Genomic DNA, 19,976 nt, shown 5'->3' on the forward strand with positions numbered 1-19,976 from the left:
TTTATTAATAAACTTTATTTCATTTCAGAGCAGATTTAGGTTCACAGCAAAATAGAGCAGAAAGTACAGTGTTTCATATAATTCCTGTCCCTGAACCCCCCATTCCACCCCCGTGGCCCCCCCGCCACCATCAACATCCCTCACCAGAGTGGTATATTTATTATAGTCCATGAACATCATTGTCAGCCAGAGTCCATAGTTAACTTCGGGGTTCCCTCTTGCTATTGCATTTCTGTGGGTTTGGACAAATGTACAATGACATGTATCCACTACTGTTCTATCCTACAGAACAGTTTCACTGCCCTAAAAATCTTTACTTCTCTTCCTCCTTCCTTCCTTCGTATCCCCAAACCTGCTTTTCTTGGAATGTGTAGTCTCTGCCTACTTCTGTTTTGGACCTCTACTTGTCTATGTGTCAGGGAAGGCTTCCCTGATTGAGCCTTCTGATGAGGTCAGAGCACAAAGCCCTTGGTCACATCTACTTCAGTAGCCATTTTGTTTTTATTTGGGCCACTCCTTGAGTGATGTCTACCTCCGCTCTGAGACAGTAAGCCCCCTGAAGGCAGGGACCCCATCTCTTTTCTCACTGCTGTATTTCCCTAGCACCCAGCACATTGCCTGGCACATAACAGGCCCTCCTTAAACATTTGGTGAATAAACAGATGCTTTGTTCTCACAGATTCCTTTATGCTTCTGAGTTCAGGAACCCACAGGTCACCTGGCTCCAAGCCCGTCCACCCGCCTGTTGTACCAGGCTGCCTCCATGGCATTTACAGTGCTTCATGGACATCCACTGAAGAGAACCAGATGCCATTAGCTGGCAGGACTTTCCAACTCAGCCTAGTCAGTGTATACTGGCAGGTATGGTGGGGAAAGCTAAAGAAAGATGGGGAAAAGTCCCTATGGCTTCTGATTTGAGCTTGCAGGGGTTTGATTTGAGCTTGTAGATCCACCAGAAGGTTATAAACAACCGGTTTTGTAAACATTAGAGGGAACCACATGAAGTTACTGATATTTGGCAATCAATGATATTTGATACTTGACTACTAATAATTTCTCCTGCAAAAATAACCTCATGTGGTTCAGCCATGCCAACATTCCAAATGTTTCTCTTCCATTCAGACTGGACTCTTTCATGGAGTCCACATCAGACATGCTGTATTGTGTGTTGTTGGGGCTTGGGCTCAAAGTAAATGTCTAAATCCTGACTCACAGGCCAAGATTTCTTTTCCCCAAGGAAAGAATTACTGCACTTTTGTCCTCCTTGTGTTTAACCACAGAAAAGATTTTTTTTTTTAACTTTTCATTTGAAAAGTATGCATGGAAGCAGGAAAAACAACTAATGGGAACACGATTATTTTATAAAGTGCCCGAAATAGACTTGAATGTCAGCCTGGTAGAGGAAGCCAATCTCAGAACTAACCTCGGTTTTCCTTATGTGCCGTGTTCGAATTCAGACTCGGTCCCCGTGTTCAGATCTGCTGTGGGGTCTGCCTGCTGGCTGGTCAGGTCAGTCCTTTTTCCTTCTTCATTTCCTCCCCACAACTTGTTCTCTCCCCGAGTGCTTGCCCAAAAGGGTAACGTACAGTGTCCTGTCATTACTTTTGAAGATCTGTGGAGTACTTACTGCGTGCAGGACACCGTGTTAGGTGCTGCGGGGATGCATAGATGAATGAGCCACGGCTCCTGTCCCTGTGCTCATGACTCTGATTGGATGACAGGTGCTTGTCCAACAACCTGAGATACCAGTGGAGCACACAGCAGAATGCACAGAGACGGCACCTTAGGAGCCGCTGACTGAATCACAGCATCTTCTCCTTCAGTGTCTCCCTTGGTCTCCCTGCCTCTTGGTTTCCAATGCTGATGATGTTATTGATTACCATTGGTTCAGTGCTTTCTGAGAGCCTGGCCTTATGCCATGTACTTCCCAGGGCTGATTTTACTTAATCCTTTGAGTGTGGTTTTATTGTCCCCTTTTGATGAAGAAACAAGCCTAGAAAGGCAGAGTAATTTCTCAAGGTTGTTATAGCTAGAAATGACAGAGCCGGAGATGGAAACTGTACCCAGCCCCCTTGCTCTAAGGCCAGAGTTCTTAACCTTGACGTTAGAGTGCCTGCAGACTGTTGTGTTCACACCGGAGCAGAGCAGTGGGAGGCGTGTGCTTCCAAAGACAGCAAGTCCTCCTCTAAGGAACCATTACAATTTCACAGGTAAGGAGGACTGGTACAGTCCCGGTAGAACACAGTTGCATATGCAACTGTTCTCTGGAACTAAGAGTTTCTTGTTTATCAGGAAGCACTTATAACATGGCTCTGGCAGCCCTAAGCACTTTCCAGAGGGACCACTTGTACCGTCCCAAGGTCAGAATTCTGTTGGAGCCCAGCCCTTTGAGCAAGCATGCTTATCTTTGACCGTGGCTTTATTATCTGTAAAATGGGACTCTGATAATCTGCCTTCTCATTCATAATTCAGTGGTTCTGCTGTGGCCAGACACTTTTTCAGATGGTGGGTCTTTTCCAGCGATAAGGGGGCATGTGGCTGGTGACTCTTCAGTGACGACTGAGGCCCATGTGTTGTATTAATACCTTTATGTTGGGTGAGCATTCACTTTAATGAGATTGCGCTTGAGATCAGAACACTCAGTCATTTAAAGCTAGTGCTTCCATCTTCACTGAAAATGCCCCTGGAATGATGTATTGACTTCAGGCCACCTTGGGGTTTGAACACCATTTACCAGAGAGTGTTGTGAGTATCGCCTCTGAACAAGCAGGCCAGCCCACATTCAGGCAGGCATCCATCAATGTTTCCTAAGGCAGCCGAGCAGGGACATCAACTTTTCCACATTCCCACGAACCAGCATTTCAGGCCCTTCCTGGCACTTTCCTGTACGGGCGTCATTGAGGCTACCCTCATCGCTCCACATGCCCTGCTGTGGTCCCTGTGTGTAAGCAGGTCACTATGAAATGGATCTGGGGACTGACACGCTTAATTTGAGCTAGTCCGAAGATTCAGCTGCCAAATGCAACACCCGAGTCCCAGCCCTGCTTTCCTCTGTGAGCTCAGATCACATCCCAGGAACTGCATAGGCCCCGGGGGCTGTGTTTAAGACGGACATTGACTGTGAGAGAGTGGAAGAGGGTGAGTAAGTGGATGGTGCTGGCTTGGAAGCCATATCTTAGGGGCAGTGGTTAAAGGTTACCCAGGAAGAGAGATACCTGGAGAAAAGCATAGGTGACCTCAGACATCGTCATAGAAGAGGGAGTAGACTCCCCTGGCTATTTAGGGGTGGGGAGGTGCTAGGATAGCTGCAGGGAAGCAGGTTTGAGTTCAAGGCAAGGAAGAATTCTCTAACAAAGATCTCTGCTCTGCAGTGGAGCAGGCTGCCAGATGCCAGATGGGGCAGTGACTGTGTGTGTGGGCCCCCTGCCCACGTAGTGGGGGCACCAGAGGAAAGCTCCATGTACTGGACAGGAGCGAGGACAAGATAACCTCTGGGTTCCTTCCAAACTGCAGGTGCTACATATTTCCTCTGAGTCAGTTTTTGGGCCCAGTAGCCCCTGGTGTGTTTGTTCTGGAGTAGCCCCTTCTAGCTTGTTTTCTGTTACTCTCAGCAGTGTACTCTCTCAGCTGCCTTTGTATTTGGCTGCCATGACTGTGAACCCTATCATGCACACTCACTTGTGTGCCAGGCACAGCTTACTTTGACCTGGTGCCTAAAAAAGCTTTCCCTGCTCCCAGTGGCTTTGCCACGGAGCCACCTTGCCATGACGTAAAAGTCTAGGTACAGTGGGGGAGCTGTTAAGAGGGACCCAGAGACAGACTGGAAGTGGACAAGGGAGATGGAAGCCTATTTTTGATCCCTTGAGTGACCTTCCTCCTTTGTCAGACCTTGCAGTCCCGGGTTACGACAGAGAAACCACATCCTCTACTGCCCAGTTCCCGTGCTGTCCTGGGCCAGATGTTAGAGGTAAACAAACCAAGTTTGTCTTCACTCTGGGGAGGAGCCAATTTTTATTTATTTTTTCAAAGCTGGGAAGACCTGGTCTAGCATCTCCGTTCCTGCTTCCCTATTTCTTGGACTCCGGCCTCCTCTTCACCATTGCACAAAGCCCCAGGTCGCCCTGGCTGACTTCCAGGCCTGGCTGCCTGGGGCCGTCCCAGGAACCATCCCCAGTGACTGCCTGGCCTCGCCCCTCTCCTGCTCTTGCAGCTCCTAGCAGACGGCAAGCAATTCGATAGCTCTTAACTCTTCCCATATTTGGGGGTTTCAAATAAGGTGTTTGCTAGATTGGAAAGCGTATGAGGAGCTGGTGGCATTGTGAGTGTCATGATCGAAGACTTCTAACCTGGCCAGGGAGGGTGTTGGTACCCAGCTCTGATTCTGTCTGTGTGTTCGTTTGCTCCTTTTTCACTGAGTGCTGAGCCTGTGCTGGGCACAGTGCTCTTGTGATTCTGGGGCTTGGGTCCTGCACCCCTTTCTCTTTTCCCTCAGCCCCAGATCTTTGCTGCTTTCTGAGGACAAATTTCCCCATCCACTGAGCTTTCCACCCTGGGAAAGAGTTCTTTGGCCCCAGCCCTGGTCAGGCCAGTTCGTCCCCATAGAACTAGAAGGTCTGCCTCCTGGGACGTGGATGGAGCCAGAGATTTGGGGCTTGGTGACGGTTCTCCCAGCCACAGTCTGTGGATGGCTGTGTGTCACATAGTATGGTCACCTACCCATGTGTGTTGCCTGCCTGGAACAGCTGGAATACACGGGGTGACAGTCATACCTCCCTGGCAGAGTGCAGGTGGGTGGCCAGGAGGAAGGCGAGCCTCAGGCTATGCCTGCTAACCTGGTGTGTTAGTAAGTGAAGAGAAAACTCTGGAAATTGTATGTAGCATTGTCCAGGGGCTCTGGTTCAACACAGGAATGGCCTGTAAGAGAGAATTGACAGTTTGGGACAGGCCTGGTGCTGTCATAGAACCAGAGAAAGAAGATAAAAAAGATAATTCCAAGGTTTCTAAAGAAGGCATGTGATCGCCCCATTGTCAGAAATGGGGACGCCTGGAGGGGCGGTTGATCTGGGGGTAAATGTGGTGCCGCGTCTTCCGATTAGTTGAGTTCCAGGTCACAGCAGACACTTTGGTTTTCGGTGCAGACCTGGGAGTAAAGCTCAGGAGAAAGGTCAAGTGCGGGCTGTGATTGTGAGTCATCCAAGTAAATCTCCACAAAGGGAGATGGAGGGGTGGGGAATGTTATCTCTGACCTCATCCACCTGCTGGGAGAGCAGCCAGAGGGGCAGGGGTAGGACAGTGCAGGGGGCTCACAGGAGTTCCCAGTCAGTGCAGAGGCCACAAGAGTGAGGCCCAAGGCCATGGGATTAATTCTTATCCTCGGCTGCACGTTAGGCTCATCCAGGGAGCCTAAAAACCCTAAGGGCGGGGTGGCAGATCGGCCCAGTTAGGTCAGGACCCCTGGGCATTAGTATTGGTGAGGCTCCCTAGAGCGCCCTAAAGTGCAGCCAGGGCAGAGAACCCTGTGTGCATGAGGGAGGAAGACAGGATCCAAGAACTGCTGTCTAGGGGTCATGTGGAGAAGTCTGATTATAAGGAATTGAGGAGAGAAAATAGAGGCCATAAATCTGCCAGTCTTACAAAAGAGAAAGAAGCAAGTGAGATTGGCAGAGTAGCCGGGTCACAAGAAGGGTTATTTTAATTGGCTCACGAGCATGTGTTTTAGGCACATGGATGGGAACCAGAAGAGAGACTGAGAGAACAAATTCTCCAAAGAGGGCGGGCTGTATGAGCTGTGTTTCCTTGGGGTGGAAGAAGCACTTCTTCTTTGGGGGCAGACAGATCAGAGATGCCAGGAGGATGCCCCTGTGACTGGAAGCCATCCTCAGGCTGTGGGACCAGACACTCTGAGCCACTGGGAGTAGATGAGGAGGCAAGTCCCGTTATCTGTTTCTTTCGGTGATGAAAAAGGCAAGGTCACCTCCTGAGCGAGTGTGGGAACTAGGGGTTTGAAGGCTGAAACAGACCTTGTGGTGAATTTGATGCAGGTCTGAGCATCAAACAAAGAGAAGTTAAGTGAATCGTGACCTTGGCCAGATGCCGGGTTTCTTGCTTCTGAGTCTGGTACATATCCGTCCCGCCCAGCCCCTGACATTTTCATCTAAGGGCTGACTTCAGTGACATTTAATGAAATTGGCTTTTTTTAGAAAAATGTTTATTTGTTTTTGAGAGGGAGAAAGTACGCAAGCAAGCAGATGAGGGACAGAGAGAGAGGGAGACAGAGGATCTGACGTGGGCTGTGCACTGACAGCAGAGAGCCTGATGCAGGGCTCAAACCCACAAACCATGAGATCATGACCTGAGCCAAAGTTGGACACTTAATTGACTGAGCCACCCAGTGCCCCAAATGAAATTGGCTTTTAAATTTTTGTTTTTACTCTGAGACATGGAGAAAATTTAGCGAAATAAATAGGTTTGGTTTCACTTAAAGTAATTTTTTTCTTAAGAGAAAATATATTCAATCTAAAAATATAGAAAATGCAGATAAGCAGAAACTAAAATAAACATCACCCATAAACCTACAGTCCAAAGATAAGATTGTATGCTTCTGAATTACAGACGTAAGTCACAGATTCTCAAGTCCAGGGAAATACTGATGATGATCACTGTCAGTTTGTAGTTGCCTACCACATACAGTCACGGAGCTGGGTGTTCCTCCTCTGTTTAATCTTCTCGTCACCCTATTTTATTGCTACTCTTATTATCATCTCCATTTTATAGAAGAGAAGCTGGCCTGGGAAGGATTGAGTAACTTGCCTGAGGCCAGAAGGACAAGCTGAGGCAGGTGTAGGGCTAACCCGAGACTGGCCAGACCAGCCCCTAACTGCTACGCGATAGTGTCACCAAACAAAAGAACGTGTGTAAGTGGTATTCCCAGCACATTACTGACTTCAGTCTATTCGTGTAGATTCTTGTATTAAGAGACTTTATGAGCAAACCAAGTCTTCTTTAAATGAAAGAGCTTCAATGAGGTATACTTGATGTATAATACACTACACATATTGAAAGTGTACAGTTTGAGAAGTTTTGACATGTTTACACCTGTGAGAGATACGTACATACATACATATATATGTACATATACATATATATATATATATATATATATATATATACACACACACACACAGATACCATGATCAAGATAATGAACATATCCTTTCCCTCACAGTGAGCATTTATGCTTCTTTGTCATTTGCTCCCTCCTGTGCCTCCTATTCCTCACCCCAGGCAGCTACTAATTTGCTTTCTCTCACTATACGTTAGTTTGCATTTGCAAAAATTGTATATATCCAGTATAAATACTTGTTTAGCCTGGTTTATTTCACTGAGCACAATTATTTTGAGATTTATCTGTGCTGTCAAGTGTCTCCATCCTTTCCTTTTGTCACTGAGTAGAATTCCTTTGCGTGGATGGAGCACTTTTTGTCTATCTGTTCTGTCCTGTTGGTAGATGTTTGGGTTGTTTTGGATGGCTGGTAGTTTTTGCTTATTACAAATAGAGCTGCTGTAAGTGTGTTCGAGTGTTTGTATAGATGTTTGCTTTTATTTCTTTTATCTCTAGACTTGGGAGTGGATTTACTGGGTCATCTGGTAGGTGTTTAACTTTTCAAGAAACTGCCAGACTGTTTTCCAAAGTACACATAGCATTTTACATTCCTAACGGCAGTGTGTGACTCCACATTTACATCAACATTTGGTGTGGTTGGTCTTTTCACTTTCAGCCATTCTGTCAGGTGTGTGGTAGGTAGAATCTCATTGTGGTATTAATTCAAGGCTTTAAAGTTTTTTCCATGTTTATTTATTTCTCGTGAGAGAGAAAGAGCATGAGTGGGGGAAGAGCAGACAGAGGTAGAGACAGAATCCCAAGTAAGTCTTCACGACACCAGCACAGAGCTTGATGTGGGCTTGATCTCACAAACCCATGAGGTCGTGACCTGAACTGAAATCAAGAGACAGACACCTGACTGACGGAGCCACCCAAGCACCCCAATTCAAGGCTTTAAAAAACTTTTCAGTATGCAATACTTCATAGTCCCTACAATGATTGTGGAGCCTCCCACATCAAGTAGTGAAAGGTGAAGAGAAGAAATGTAGAAATTATTACCAGTCTTAAGAGTAATAATTATAGGGGCGCCTTGGGTGGCTCAGTCGGTTAAATGTCCAACTTCAGCTCAGGTCATGATCTCACTGTTTGGGAGTTTGAGCCCCCCCACTGGGCTCTGTGCTGACAGTTCAGAGCCTGGAGCCTGCTTTGGATTCTGGGTCTCCCTCTCTCTCTGCCCCTCTCCAACTCACACTCTGTCTCTCTCGCTCTCAAAAATAAATAAACATTAAAATTTTTTTAAAAAGTAATAATTATAGATCCTTTTTGTAGCCTCTCATGTGCTGAGGGCTTTTTAATACAATTATGTCTAAACCTAGCATCAACCCTGCAAAATAGGATTTTTTCCATGTTACAGATTAAGAAAGCAAGGCTGAGAGAGGTGTCCCAGTTAGCGCAAAGCATATTTGAACTTAGCCTCATCTGTTCGAAAGCTCATGTCCTCTGGCTCCCCACACCATACTGCATTTTGTAGTTATTCTTTCTTTAAAAAACAAAACAAAACATAATCTATTTTCCCACTGTTGCCTTCTGCTCCAAACATGGAATACAGAACTTAAGCCTTCAAGATAGTCCAGGCGGACAGTAGGAAAATTCTTTCTAATGTAAATTCTCTGTGGAGTCACTGCTTAAAAAATCTCTGAGCCCAAAAGCCTGGGTTACTGAATGAGGAGGTTCTGACTCGTGCTCTGCAACCCAGCCTCTGGGCCATCACTTACATAACAGGAGTCCACTTCAGGGAAAACAGAATTATTATTATTATGCTGTGCCATTCTTCATCTGTAGAGCTATTTCTGTGTCAGATGCCACCTTTCAACTTGACAGACATTTATCTTGGACCCAACAATCATTAGTGGAGAGCCTACTAAGTACTTGAATGAATTCTCTTGTTGGTCATGCACACACGTGCACGCACACACACATGCACACACACACCCTGCACCATCCTCTCCTCCTGTATGATTGGGTAGTTTCGCTTTGTGAGTAAGAAGCAGATCATCTGAATCTGGCTTCTCTGGCCCTTGCTAGTGCAGTGACCTTGGACTGGTTACTTAATGCCTCTAACCACCAGTTACCTCATCTGCACGAGGGCAGTATTTTACCTGCTTTACAGAGGTTGTGGTGAAGATGAAGTGGCATGGTGGAGGTGGAGTAAGTATTAAGTATTATTCTTCCTTGTTTCCTATCAAGAAAAAAGCTTTTGAAGTGTTAACTCATTAGGTCAAAGCTACATGAGTAATTAGGGGTGGCAACAACATTACAGTGCCTGTCCTGGGGCACCTGGGTTCCACATTGTTCTGTGTCCTTGTTGCCAGCTTCCATTATGTTCCTGCAAGTCCTCTGGGAAGCCGTTGTGGAGGAAAAGGAGACTGAAACAGTTAAACAGCAGACCAGCAGCATTCAAAACCCAGTCTTGTGAAAGTAATACTTGCTTCTGAAAGATAGTTGGGGGGAAAAATGGGAAAAAAGAGAAAGATGTTGCCTGTCATCTCTACCCCAACCACATGATGGTATTTTGTTTCAATCTCTCTTTCTCTCTCTCTCTTTTTTTTTTATATGAAATTTATTGTCAAATTGGTTTCCATACAACACCCAGTGCTCATCCCAACAGGTGCCCTCTTCAATACCCATCACCCACCCTCCCCTCCCTCCCGCTCCCCATCAACCCTGAGTTTGTTTTCAGTTTTTAATAGTCTCTTATGGTTTGGCTCCCTCCCTCTCTAACTTTTTTTTTCCCTTCCCCTCCCCCATGGTCTTCTGTTAAGTTTCTCAGGATCCACGTAAGAGTGAAAACATATGGTATCTTTCTCTGCCTGACTTATTTCACTTAGCATAACATTCTCCAGTTCCATCCATGTTGCTACAAAAGGCCATATTGCCACACCCGAAAAACAAATAATCCAGTGAAGAAATGGGCAGAAGACATAAATAGACACTTCTCTAAAGAAGACATCTAGATGGCCAACAGGCACACGAAAAGATGCTCAATGTCATTCCTCATCAGGGAAATACAAATCAAAACCACACTGAGATATCACCTCATGCCAGTCAGAGTGGCTAAAATGAACAAATCAGGAGACTATAGATGCTGGAGAGGATGTGGAGAAAGGGAACCCTCTTGCACTGTTGGTGGGAATGCAAACTGGTGCAGCCACTCTGGAAAACAGTGTGGAGGTTCCTTAAAAAATTAAAAATAGACCTGCCCTATGACCCAGCAATAGCACTACTAGGAATTTACCCAAGGGATAGAGGAGTGCTGATGCATAGGGGCACTTGTACCCCAATGTTTATAGCAGCACTTTCAACAATAGCCCAATTATGGAAAGAGCCTAAATGTCCATCAACTGATGAATGGATCTTACTCTCTTTTTAATAGAAAGTAATGCTCATCTCTTACATGGTTTGTAATCACACTGCCATTAAAGTATTGTATACTTCGTCTTCCAGCTAACATTACACCTGTCGACCAGAAGGTCATACTTTTTATGAACATAATTTCTGTTGGCCAGAGAGAAGATACCTCCCTTTACTTAACCATTCCTAAACAAGATCCCTTTTTGTCACTACTAGTGAAAATATTGCTGTGCATATTTCAGAATACTTCTTGCAGAGAGGGTTCTTGAAGTAGAATAATTGAGTCAAAAGATGTATACTTTAAGGGAATTTTTGGTTATGGATGGATAGTTTACACAGAGGGTCCCTCCGGGTTATGGAGGGATAGTTTACACAGAGTAAAATTCACCTTTTTAGGCTAACGCCTTCTAGCCACCCCCACAATGAAGATAGAGATTATTTCTAGAACCCTTCAAAGTTTCCTAGCATCCCTTTGTTGCTGACCCCTCCCTTTATTCTCAGCCTTTGGCAACTACCAATTTGTTTCTGTCCCTATATTTTTGTCTTTTCCCAAGTATCACATGGATGGAGTTAGACAGTAAGTTGCCTTTGGAGTCAGGCTTTTTTCACTTAACATAATGCTTTGGAGATTCATCCAAGTTGTGTGTGTCAGTAGTTTGGTCTTTTTTTTTTTTTTTCCAGAACAGTATTTCATTGTGTAGATGTACTACATTGTGTCTCTCTAAACCACTTGATGCACATTGTTTCTGGTTTTTGATGATTATGAATAACTGCTATAATAAGTATTTACATTGAGGGGTGCCTGGGTAGCTCAGTCAGTAGAGTATGCAACTCTTTTTTCTTTTTTATAAATTGATTTTTTTTAATTTATTTATTTTGAGAGAGAGAGAAAGAACGAATCCCAGAATCCCAAGTAGGCTTTCCGTCAGCAGCATGGAGCCTGATGCAGGGCTCAAACCCACAACTGTGAGATCATGACCTGAGCTGAAACCAAGAGTCAGACTCTTAACTGACTGAGCCACTCAGGCACCCTGAGTATGCGACTTTTGATTCAAAAGGGTTTAAGCCCCACGTTGGATATAGAGATAACTTAAAAATAAAATCTTTAAAAATATAAAGCTGCGTAGAAATTTTCATGCGAGCATAAATTTGCATTTCTCTTGGGGCTGATGGTAAGTGTATGTGTAACTTTATAAGAATCTGTCAAACTGTTTCCAAAGTTGCTGGGACTTTTGTATTCTCATTAGCAATTATGAGAGTTCCAATTTTTCCACACCATTACTGCCACTTGGTATTATTAGGGTTAGTGTGTTTGCCATTGGAAGAGCTATCTTATAGCTATCTTATTGTGGTTTTAATGTGCGTTTCCTCAGTGACTACCAATGTTGAGACTCCATTCTTGTGCTTATCTTCATTCCTCTCTCTTCTTTGGTGAAATGTTTGTTCAAGTCTCTATCTTTTTAAATTCAATTTATTTTCTGATTCACTTATGAACATTCTTTATGTATTCCGGATATCGGTTCTATCAGATTTTTATTTCTTTGCAAATATTTTCTCCCAGTCCATACCTTGTCATTTCATTTTCTTATTGGTATCTTTCAAAGAGCAGATGTTTTTAACTTTGATGAAGTCCAATTCATCAATTTTTATTCCATAAATCATGATATGTAAGAAATCTTTGCCTATATGAAAGTCACAAGGGCTTTCTCCTGTTTCCTTCAGGAACTTTACTGTCTTAGTCCTAATCAATTTTTGTATATATAGGGAGCTTTGGCTTGAGCTTCATTTCTTTCCATATGGATGTCTAATTGTTCTAGTACCTTCTGTTGAATTGACCATATATGCGTGGGTCTATTTATCTCTATCTTGCTCCATTGGTCTTTATGTTTAATGCACTATCTTGATTATGGTAGCTTTATGGTAAGCCTTGACCTTAGGTAACGAGTCCCTCAACTTGGTTGTTCTTTTTAGAAAATTGTTTCTGGTCTCCATTGTTTGACTTTCCATATAAATTTTAGACTAAGCTTACATTTTCTCAAAAAGGCCTTCTGGGCGTTTGATTGGGATTGTGTCAAGTTTATAGATCAGTCTGGGGGCAGATGACCTCTCAGTGACATTGACACTTCTGATCCATGGAAACTATCTTTCTGTCCATTTTTTTAGGTCTCTGATTTCCTTTAAGGTTCTTAATACACATTGTCAAATTAAAGATTGTTCTACTTTCTTGTCAGGGTGTTTAGCACATTATTGTGTCTTTGTGAATAACAGATCCACATTTTTCCTACAAAAAGCACTGTTGGTTTACACCCTCTTGATTATGCCTTATCTCCAAAGCATTGTGCCCTCCCTTCCATGGCTTATAATGTACTGCTTTAACTACTTCACAGTTTGAAACTCTTTATCAAAGTCTAACATACCTGCAGAAAAGTGTACAAAGAGTGCAGCATCTCGGTCAATTTTCACAAGGTAGAAATACCAGGTCAATAGACAGAACATTACCAGCAACCCAGAAGCCTCCTTGTGACCCTTTTCAGTTATTAACTACCCCCATTCATGCTGTCAAGGGGAACCACTGTCTTGCCTTCTAACATCACAGATCAGTTTTGTCATGGCTTAGATGTCATTGCTGTCAGGGACCTTCTAGGTTTCTTATTCCAGGTCCCAAAGTGTGCTTGGCCTCCTCTTTGTGCCTTGGCTAGTGCTTACAACGCCCACCCCCTCTTCTGCCTTCTCGGGCATTTCTTCCTCCAGCTTCCTTGAAGAGCCCTTCCTATTCTTCCAGCTTAGCTTAAGTTTCATGCACCCTGAGAAGGCTTTCAAGCCTCCTCCTCTCTGGTTTCCACTGACATTGTATTTACCTTCATTAGCACCTTAATGGGGATGTGTTGGAGTCCTGTTTCCATTTGACTGTAAACTCTTTGGGATCTGGGACAAAACATCCCCCCCCACACACATTAGTCTGACTTTTTGTCATTTATTATTATTGTTTTATTTCCACGCCGCTTTTGGAGCAAGTGAGAAAATATTATGGCTCTTAAAGGCTGTTAAATTCATCAATATGGTGGTAAGAAAGAGGGTGATGCCTTCAACTCCTCATCTGCTGGAAGAACAACAGCTTTTAACTTGTAAAGTCTGTGAATCCAGTCTTTGGCTTCCATATCAAGCGTGCATGTGTAGATAACTCTCAGCATGTATTCCCTCTGCCACCAACATATTTGGGGATGCCTTTTCACTGTTAGTAAGAAAGTGGCCATATCACAGTTTCTGTTGCTCTGTATCAGGGTCCAGCTGTTCCTAATAATAATGGCTGGGGTGTTTGTAGCATTGGGGCCACAGTGGCTGCAGGTGAGAAATAGAGTCTTTCTCTTGCAATACAGACTGTATGTAGCTGTGCCTTTTGCTGGAATGGATACATGAAGCAGTAAAGGGAGAACAGAGCTAATCTTACTGACTTTAAACACTGAGGTATTTCAGTTAATGATTGGAGTGGTTTCCACCTATCAGAATAGATGGCAGATTTTACCAAATCCTCTGAAAGAAGATCCATTGACCATTGGAACACTCCATTCTGGGTGATTTGTGTCTCACTGGGGGACTGAAATGTTCCCTTACTGGTCATCTTAGATAAGGCCAGCTAACCCGAGTGCATTGTCAGGGGTTGGGTTGAGGTGGGTTAAAGACTTTTCCAGGGATGGAATAATACATGAGGCTCAGACGGGAAACGTCCAGAAGGGGTAGCCCTCAGGTATAACCAAAAGGAACAGAGAAGCATATGGTGGTTGGGAGGGAGGTTCCAGGTGCCTGGGCCTGCACGGGCCCAGCTGTGCAGCTGTGTCTCTGTGCATTTAGGCTTCCCCAGTTCAGGCTGTGTCTCTTCTGAGTTCTGTGGATCATTCTTGAGTTGTTTCTATGAGTGCTCCCCAGATACGCACGTAGAAGAATGCCTCTGATTCCACGACCCTGGGAGACAGGCCAGTGCGCTTTCTGATGTCCTGGGGCAGGCCTGGCAGCAGTCAGAAGCTCCTGGCCTCCCTCAAACTTCTGTCCCTTAGGAGAAGATCGGCTGGAGAAAGGATGCACTGCATTTGCTGGTGTTCACTACAGACGACGTGCCCCACATTGCACTGGATGGAAAACTGGGGGGCCTGGTGCAGCCACACGATGGCCAGTGCCACCTGAATGAGGCCAACGAATACACAGTGTCCAATCAGATGGTGAGGACCAGGGGTCCCAGCCCCGCTCCCATGATCCTGCCCGTGGGCCAGGTGCTCACCTGGCCCTCTACTCATGGACTTTCCAGTCCGTTCTGGGAATTGGGTTTCTAGTCCATCTTCTCCAGCTAGGCTTTCAGAACTCATTAACTCAGAACATTTCTCACAGATTTCTGCAGCTGGTTCATCTTCTGCCATCGTGCACCTAAATGGAAGCATTTAGTTAAGGAAGAAGTGACTTGGGGAGACCGGATAGATCTCAGAGGGGAGAGGTGAACTTACAGGAGGCCAGGGACTGTGCTCCTGCAGAGATCAAAACTTGCATAGAAGTTATAGGGCAAAATAAATGAGGATAAGACATTGTGACTTCTAGAAAGGGGCTCCCTGAGGCACTGAGTCCTGTCACCTTCAGGAGTGGGGCTGCAGGTGTCCTGCACAGAATGGGAGGCCCCAAGGACCTTCCACTGTCAACAGTCTATGACCATCACCATGTCATTGAAAAGAATTTATGCAGAATTCAAACATATATCATAAAAATAGATCATTGGAATGAACCCCTATATGCCTATTGCCCAGATGCAATAGTTACCAAGATCTTGCCACATTTACTGTGCAAACAGGCAAACAAACAAAAACCTGTACCCTCTTCCTTCCCAAATCCATTCTGGGAATACTTTGTAATTTTCTTTGCTTGGCAAGCCCAATTTCTCCAGTTTCAAGCCTTCCATATTATCCCAAGAATAATGGAGTCTGGAAAAAGGACTCCTAACTATAGAACCTGATAACTGTAGAGCTAATGAGGACCCTTCTACCCATCATTAGCCCTTAAAATCCTTCAGGACATTATTAGACTGCCTCTCAGCCTCCACCCTCCCCTCCTGCTTGGACCCCTCCTGCACCATAGCCCAACATTTAAGCGAGAGGTCAACAGCCTCTTCTGCCCATTCTGAGTAGTGAGCAGGACCCATGAGAGACATTGGGGGGCCTAGTTGGGCTCAGGAGAAGGAAAGTAGGGCAAGGAGTTAGGGAGGAGAAGTCCTAAGGAAGATAAAGATAATGGTTGCTGATGGTAGATGATAGGGTATGGTGGCTGGACTTTGGGGGGCCTCTCCTCTATGCCCCATCCTTCCTAAAAGGACGGAGGCACAGACCAGCTGTGGGAATCTTCCACTCATTATGTCTCCATTCTGGCTTGGGAGGGGTGAGGGGAATGCATCTAGTTTGGGAGGTGCCAAAAGGCCCTTACCTGGACATCCTTTCTGCATATTTCCCCAATTTGGAGCTGCCAGTGGGGCTTGGTTATTAAGGATGGCCAGGGGAAGATGCTTTTCCTAGCAAGTGTGGGTTCCTGAATGCATGTTGGAGCTGGGGATGGTATCTCAGCCTGTTAGAAATGTTACAGCCTTGGGGCGCCTGGATGGCTCAGTCAGCTAAGTGACTTCAGCTCAGGTCACGATGTCACAGTTCGTGAGTTTGAGCCCCACGTTGGGCCCTGTGCTGACAGCTCAGAGCCTGGAGCCTGCTTCAGATTCTGTGTCTCCCTCTCTAGCTGCCCCTCCTCCACTCACATTCTATCTTTCTCTCTCTCAAAAGTAAATAAACATTAAAAAAAAAAAAAGGAAACATTACAGCCTTGACCTTTTGCCTTGGCGCTAGGACTATCCATCTCTTGCCTTGCTTGGAGAGAAATTGGCAGAGAACAACATCAACCTCATCTTTGCAGTGACAAAAAGCCACTATATGCTCTACAAGGTAAGCCTCGAGGGAATGAGGGGAGCCAATGGCCTGATTCTGGGGCCCATGATGACCCAAAGGTGAATAGGAGATTAGGATGTGGGGTGAGGCAAAGTGTGAGGTAGTGGTCTGAGGAGTGTTACCAGCCTTCCTCTATGTGGGAGATCCAAGGGAGAAGTGAAATTATAGCCCTGCCTTGATCTAGTGGGAAATAATAGTATTGATGAAGCTATTCAACATTCACTTAGCAGCACGTGCCTTTATAAGCAATTTAAACATAGGGCATCTGATGTGATCCTGAGAAAAACTTTGGAGACAGTAGGAGCTCCCATTTTTCAGATGATGAAATGGATGTACAATGTAATCCATAGGGAAGGACAATATAAAATAAAAGTGTACAGAAAGAAAACTAAGGCATTGAAGCAGGTTACATTACTAATTCCAGTATTCCCAGAGTTTTATGCCTTACTCACAGAGTAGGGCAGACCAAGGGGTCAGTCTGAGATAGGATTTCCCAAAGAAAACAATAAATGTCTTGGGCGAATAGAGCAGTCTGTGTATGAACCTATTCTGTCTCAGAGACTTTTCCTGGGCAGTCCTCTGGGCCATCGTTATAAAATCCTCTCGTGAATGTGTTCTTCCTCACAACCACAGGCAAGTCACATTTTGAACTAGAACTATCTGAGTTGCTCAAGGAGTGTTCACGTAAACTAAATGTAAAACTTGGCTCACCTCTGACTTCCTTTGACTTGAGAGGTTATGAGAACTGAGTCAGCAATCCCTCCCCAACCCTGTCCACCCCTCAGACTGCCTGCCCCAGTCCCCTCTCTGGGCTGCTCTTAAATATCCACAGAATAACCTCTGTCTGATCATGTCTTTCTATTGCTCCTGCCTGAGATGATCACTGAGAAAATTCCACTTAAAACTTCAGTTCTTTCTCTTCTGTTAGTCTGAATCAATTTTAGAAGATGAAAACAAAGGAAGAGGATTGTTGGTTTTATTTTTTTGTTGTTCAGTGGAAGATAGCAGGATAAAACCCAGCCATTTACACGTAACTTCTTTAGAGGTATCGATTGCACCGACTAGACTGGGTATGCTTCCAGATACTTCAAGATGGAATTGATCCACTTTGGCCTAAGCCATCCTTGCTCAGAACCAAGGACACCTTGCTCAGGGAGTAGGTCCACATAGTCCAAGGCAGGCTGAGGGCAGTGGGTGTTTCTAGAGGTCTAGAAACTTTAATAAGTGACATACTCAGTCACTAGGACAAATGAAAGAGGAAAGGCAACCACTTCAAGGCTGCCTGCTGTGCCACAGGATTTCACCCAGAGATACCCAGATGTCCTTGGGAGGCCATCACTCACATGTCAGTTCCCTATTCAGGAAAGAGGCCATATTTGAGAGACTTAGAAGAGATTCCCCTTTTACTCCTGCTGAAAAGATTGTGGGCATCCTTGAGCTGAAGCTGGGAATATGGATCTAGGTAGACTTGAGGAAAGATGGCAAGAATATCAAGAGTAATTGGCACAAAAACAGACACATAGACCAATGGAATAGAATAGAAACCCCAGAACTAGACTCACAAACGTATGGCCAACTCATCTTTGACAAAGCAGGAAAGAACATCCAATGGAAAAAAGACAGTCTCTTTAACAAATGGTGCTGGGAGAACTGGACAGCAACATGCAGAAGGTTGAAACTAGACCACTTTCTCACACCATTCACAAAAATAAACTCAAAATGGATAAAGGACCTGAATGTGAGACAGGAAACCATCAAAACCTTAGAGGAGAAAGCAGGAAAAGACCTCTCTGACCTCAGCCGTAGCAATCTCTTACTCGACACATCCCCAAAGGCAAGGGAATTAAAAGCAAAAGTGAATTACTGGGACCTTATGAAGATAAAAAGCTTCTGCACAGCAAAGGAAACAACCAACAAAACTAAAAGGCAACCAACGGAATGGGAAAAGATATTCGCAAATGACATATCGGACAAAGGGCTAGTATCCAAAATCTATAAAGAGCTCCCCAAACTCCACACCCGGAAAACAAATAACCCAGTGAAGAAATGGGCAGAAAACATGAGTAGACACTTCTCTAAAGAAGACATCCGGATGGCCAACAGGCACATGAAAAGATGTTCAGCGTTGCTCCTTATCAGGGAAATACAAATCAAAACCACACTCAGGTATCACCTCACGCCAGTCAGAGTGGCCAAAATGAACAAATCAGGAGACTATAGATGCTGGAGAGGATGTGGAGAAACGGGAACCCTCTTGCACTGTTGGTGGGAATGCAAATTGGTGCAGCCGCTCTGGAAAGCAGTGTGGAAGTTCCTCAGAAAATTGAAAATAGACCTACCCTATGACCCAGCAATAGCACTGCTAGGAATTTATCCAAGGGATACAGGAGTACTGATGCATAGGGCCACTTGTACCCCAATGTTCATAGCAGCACTCTCAACAATAGCCAAATTATGGAAAGAGCCTAAATGTCCATCAACTGATGAATGGATAAAGAAATTGTGGTTTATATACACAATGGAATATTACGTGGCAATGAGAAAAAAATGAAATATGGCCTTTTGTAGCAACGTGGATGGAACTGGAGAGTGTGATGCTAAGTGAAATAAGCCATACAGAGAAAGACAGATACCATATGGTTTCACTCTTATGTGGATCCTGAGAAACTTAACAGGAACCCATGGGGGAGGGGAAGGAAAAAAAAAAAAAAGAGGTTAGAATGGGAGAGAGCCAAAGCATAAGAGACTGTTAAAAACTGAGAACAAACTGAGGGTTGATGGGGGGTGGGAGGGAGGAGAGGGTGGGTGATGGGTATTGAGGAGGGCACCTTTTGGGGTGAGCACTGGGTGTTGTATGGAAACCAATTTGTCAATAAATTTCATAAAAAAAAAAAAAGAATATCAAGAGTATGTTGTCCATAGAGGATGAAATTTCAGAGATCTGTCTGTTACATGCCAGACAGGAGCGGCCTCCCAGAAGGAGCAGGACATTCTACTTTGGGAACAGATCTTGCCAGGCCCCTTTGCACTTAGACCTTCGAAGGTTGATGTTCCACAGCCTGCTGCATAGCTCTGTTCCCCAGGGCCCGTGCTCGACTTTCCTTGTGACACCTTCTCCAGTTTATGGTGTGCAAGACTGGCAGAGTGTGGTGCTGGGGGGCCCTTGCTGGTCTAGCTCAGGAGACCAGTGTTTACTCTGACGGTATAGAAGGACAAAATTGGCTTATATCTCTTCTTTCTTTTTTTTTTTTTTTCCTTCAAGAATTTTACAGCCCTGATACCTGGAACAACAGTGGAGATTTTACATGGAGACTCCAAAAATATCATTCAGCTGATCATCAATGCGTACAACGTAAGTCACTAGTTTCTTCCCCACTGCCTCCTCCCGCCCTCTCCCGCTGAGGCTCCAGGAGCTGCTGTGGACGCAAGTGGGCAGTGAATGCGTACATGGGCAGCCTGCGTACATGGCTCTGCTTCCTGCCGCCTGCCTCTTGAGT

At 44.9% G+C, this 19,976-nt stretch overlaps 1 protein-coding gene across 1 annotated transcript in view; it reads left to right on the forward strand.

Moving 5' to 3' along the window:
• The window catches only part of ITGB5 (integrin subunit beta 5), a 124,171-nt gene that overhangs the window by 53,183 nt on the left and 51,012 nt on the right, over positions 1 to 19,976 (forward strand). Inside the window, exons 6-8 of the mRNA XM_047875115.1 lie at positions 14,566 to 14,727; positions 16,381 to 16,476; positions 19,742 to 19,831. Of these exons, the coding sequence (XP_047731071.1) occupies positions 14,566 to 14,727; positions 16,381 to 16,476; positions 19,742 to 19,831 (348 nt within the window). The remainder of the gene's footprint in view (positions 1 to 14,565; positions 14,728 to 16,380; positions 16,477 to 19,741; positions 19,832 to 19,976) is intronic.

The sequence above is a fragment of the Prionailurus viverrinus genome, chromosome C2 (assembly GCF_022837055.1).
Source record: "Prionailurus viverrinus isolate Anna chromosome C2, UM_Priviv_1.0, whole genome shotgun sequence".
Classification (NCBI taxonomy): domain Eukaryota; kingdom Metazoa; phylum Chordata; class Mammalia; order Carnivora; family Felidae; genus Prionailurus; species Prionailurus viverrinus.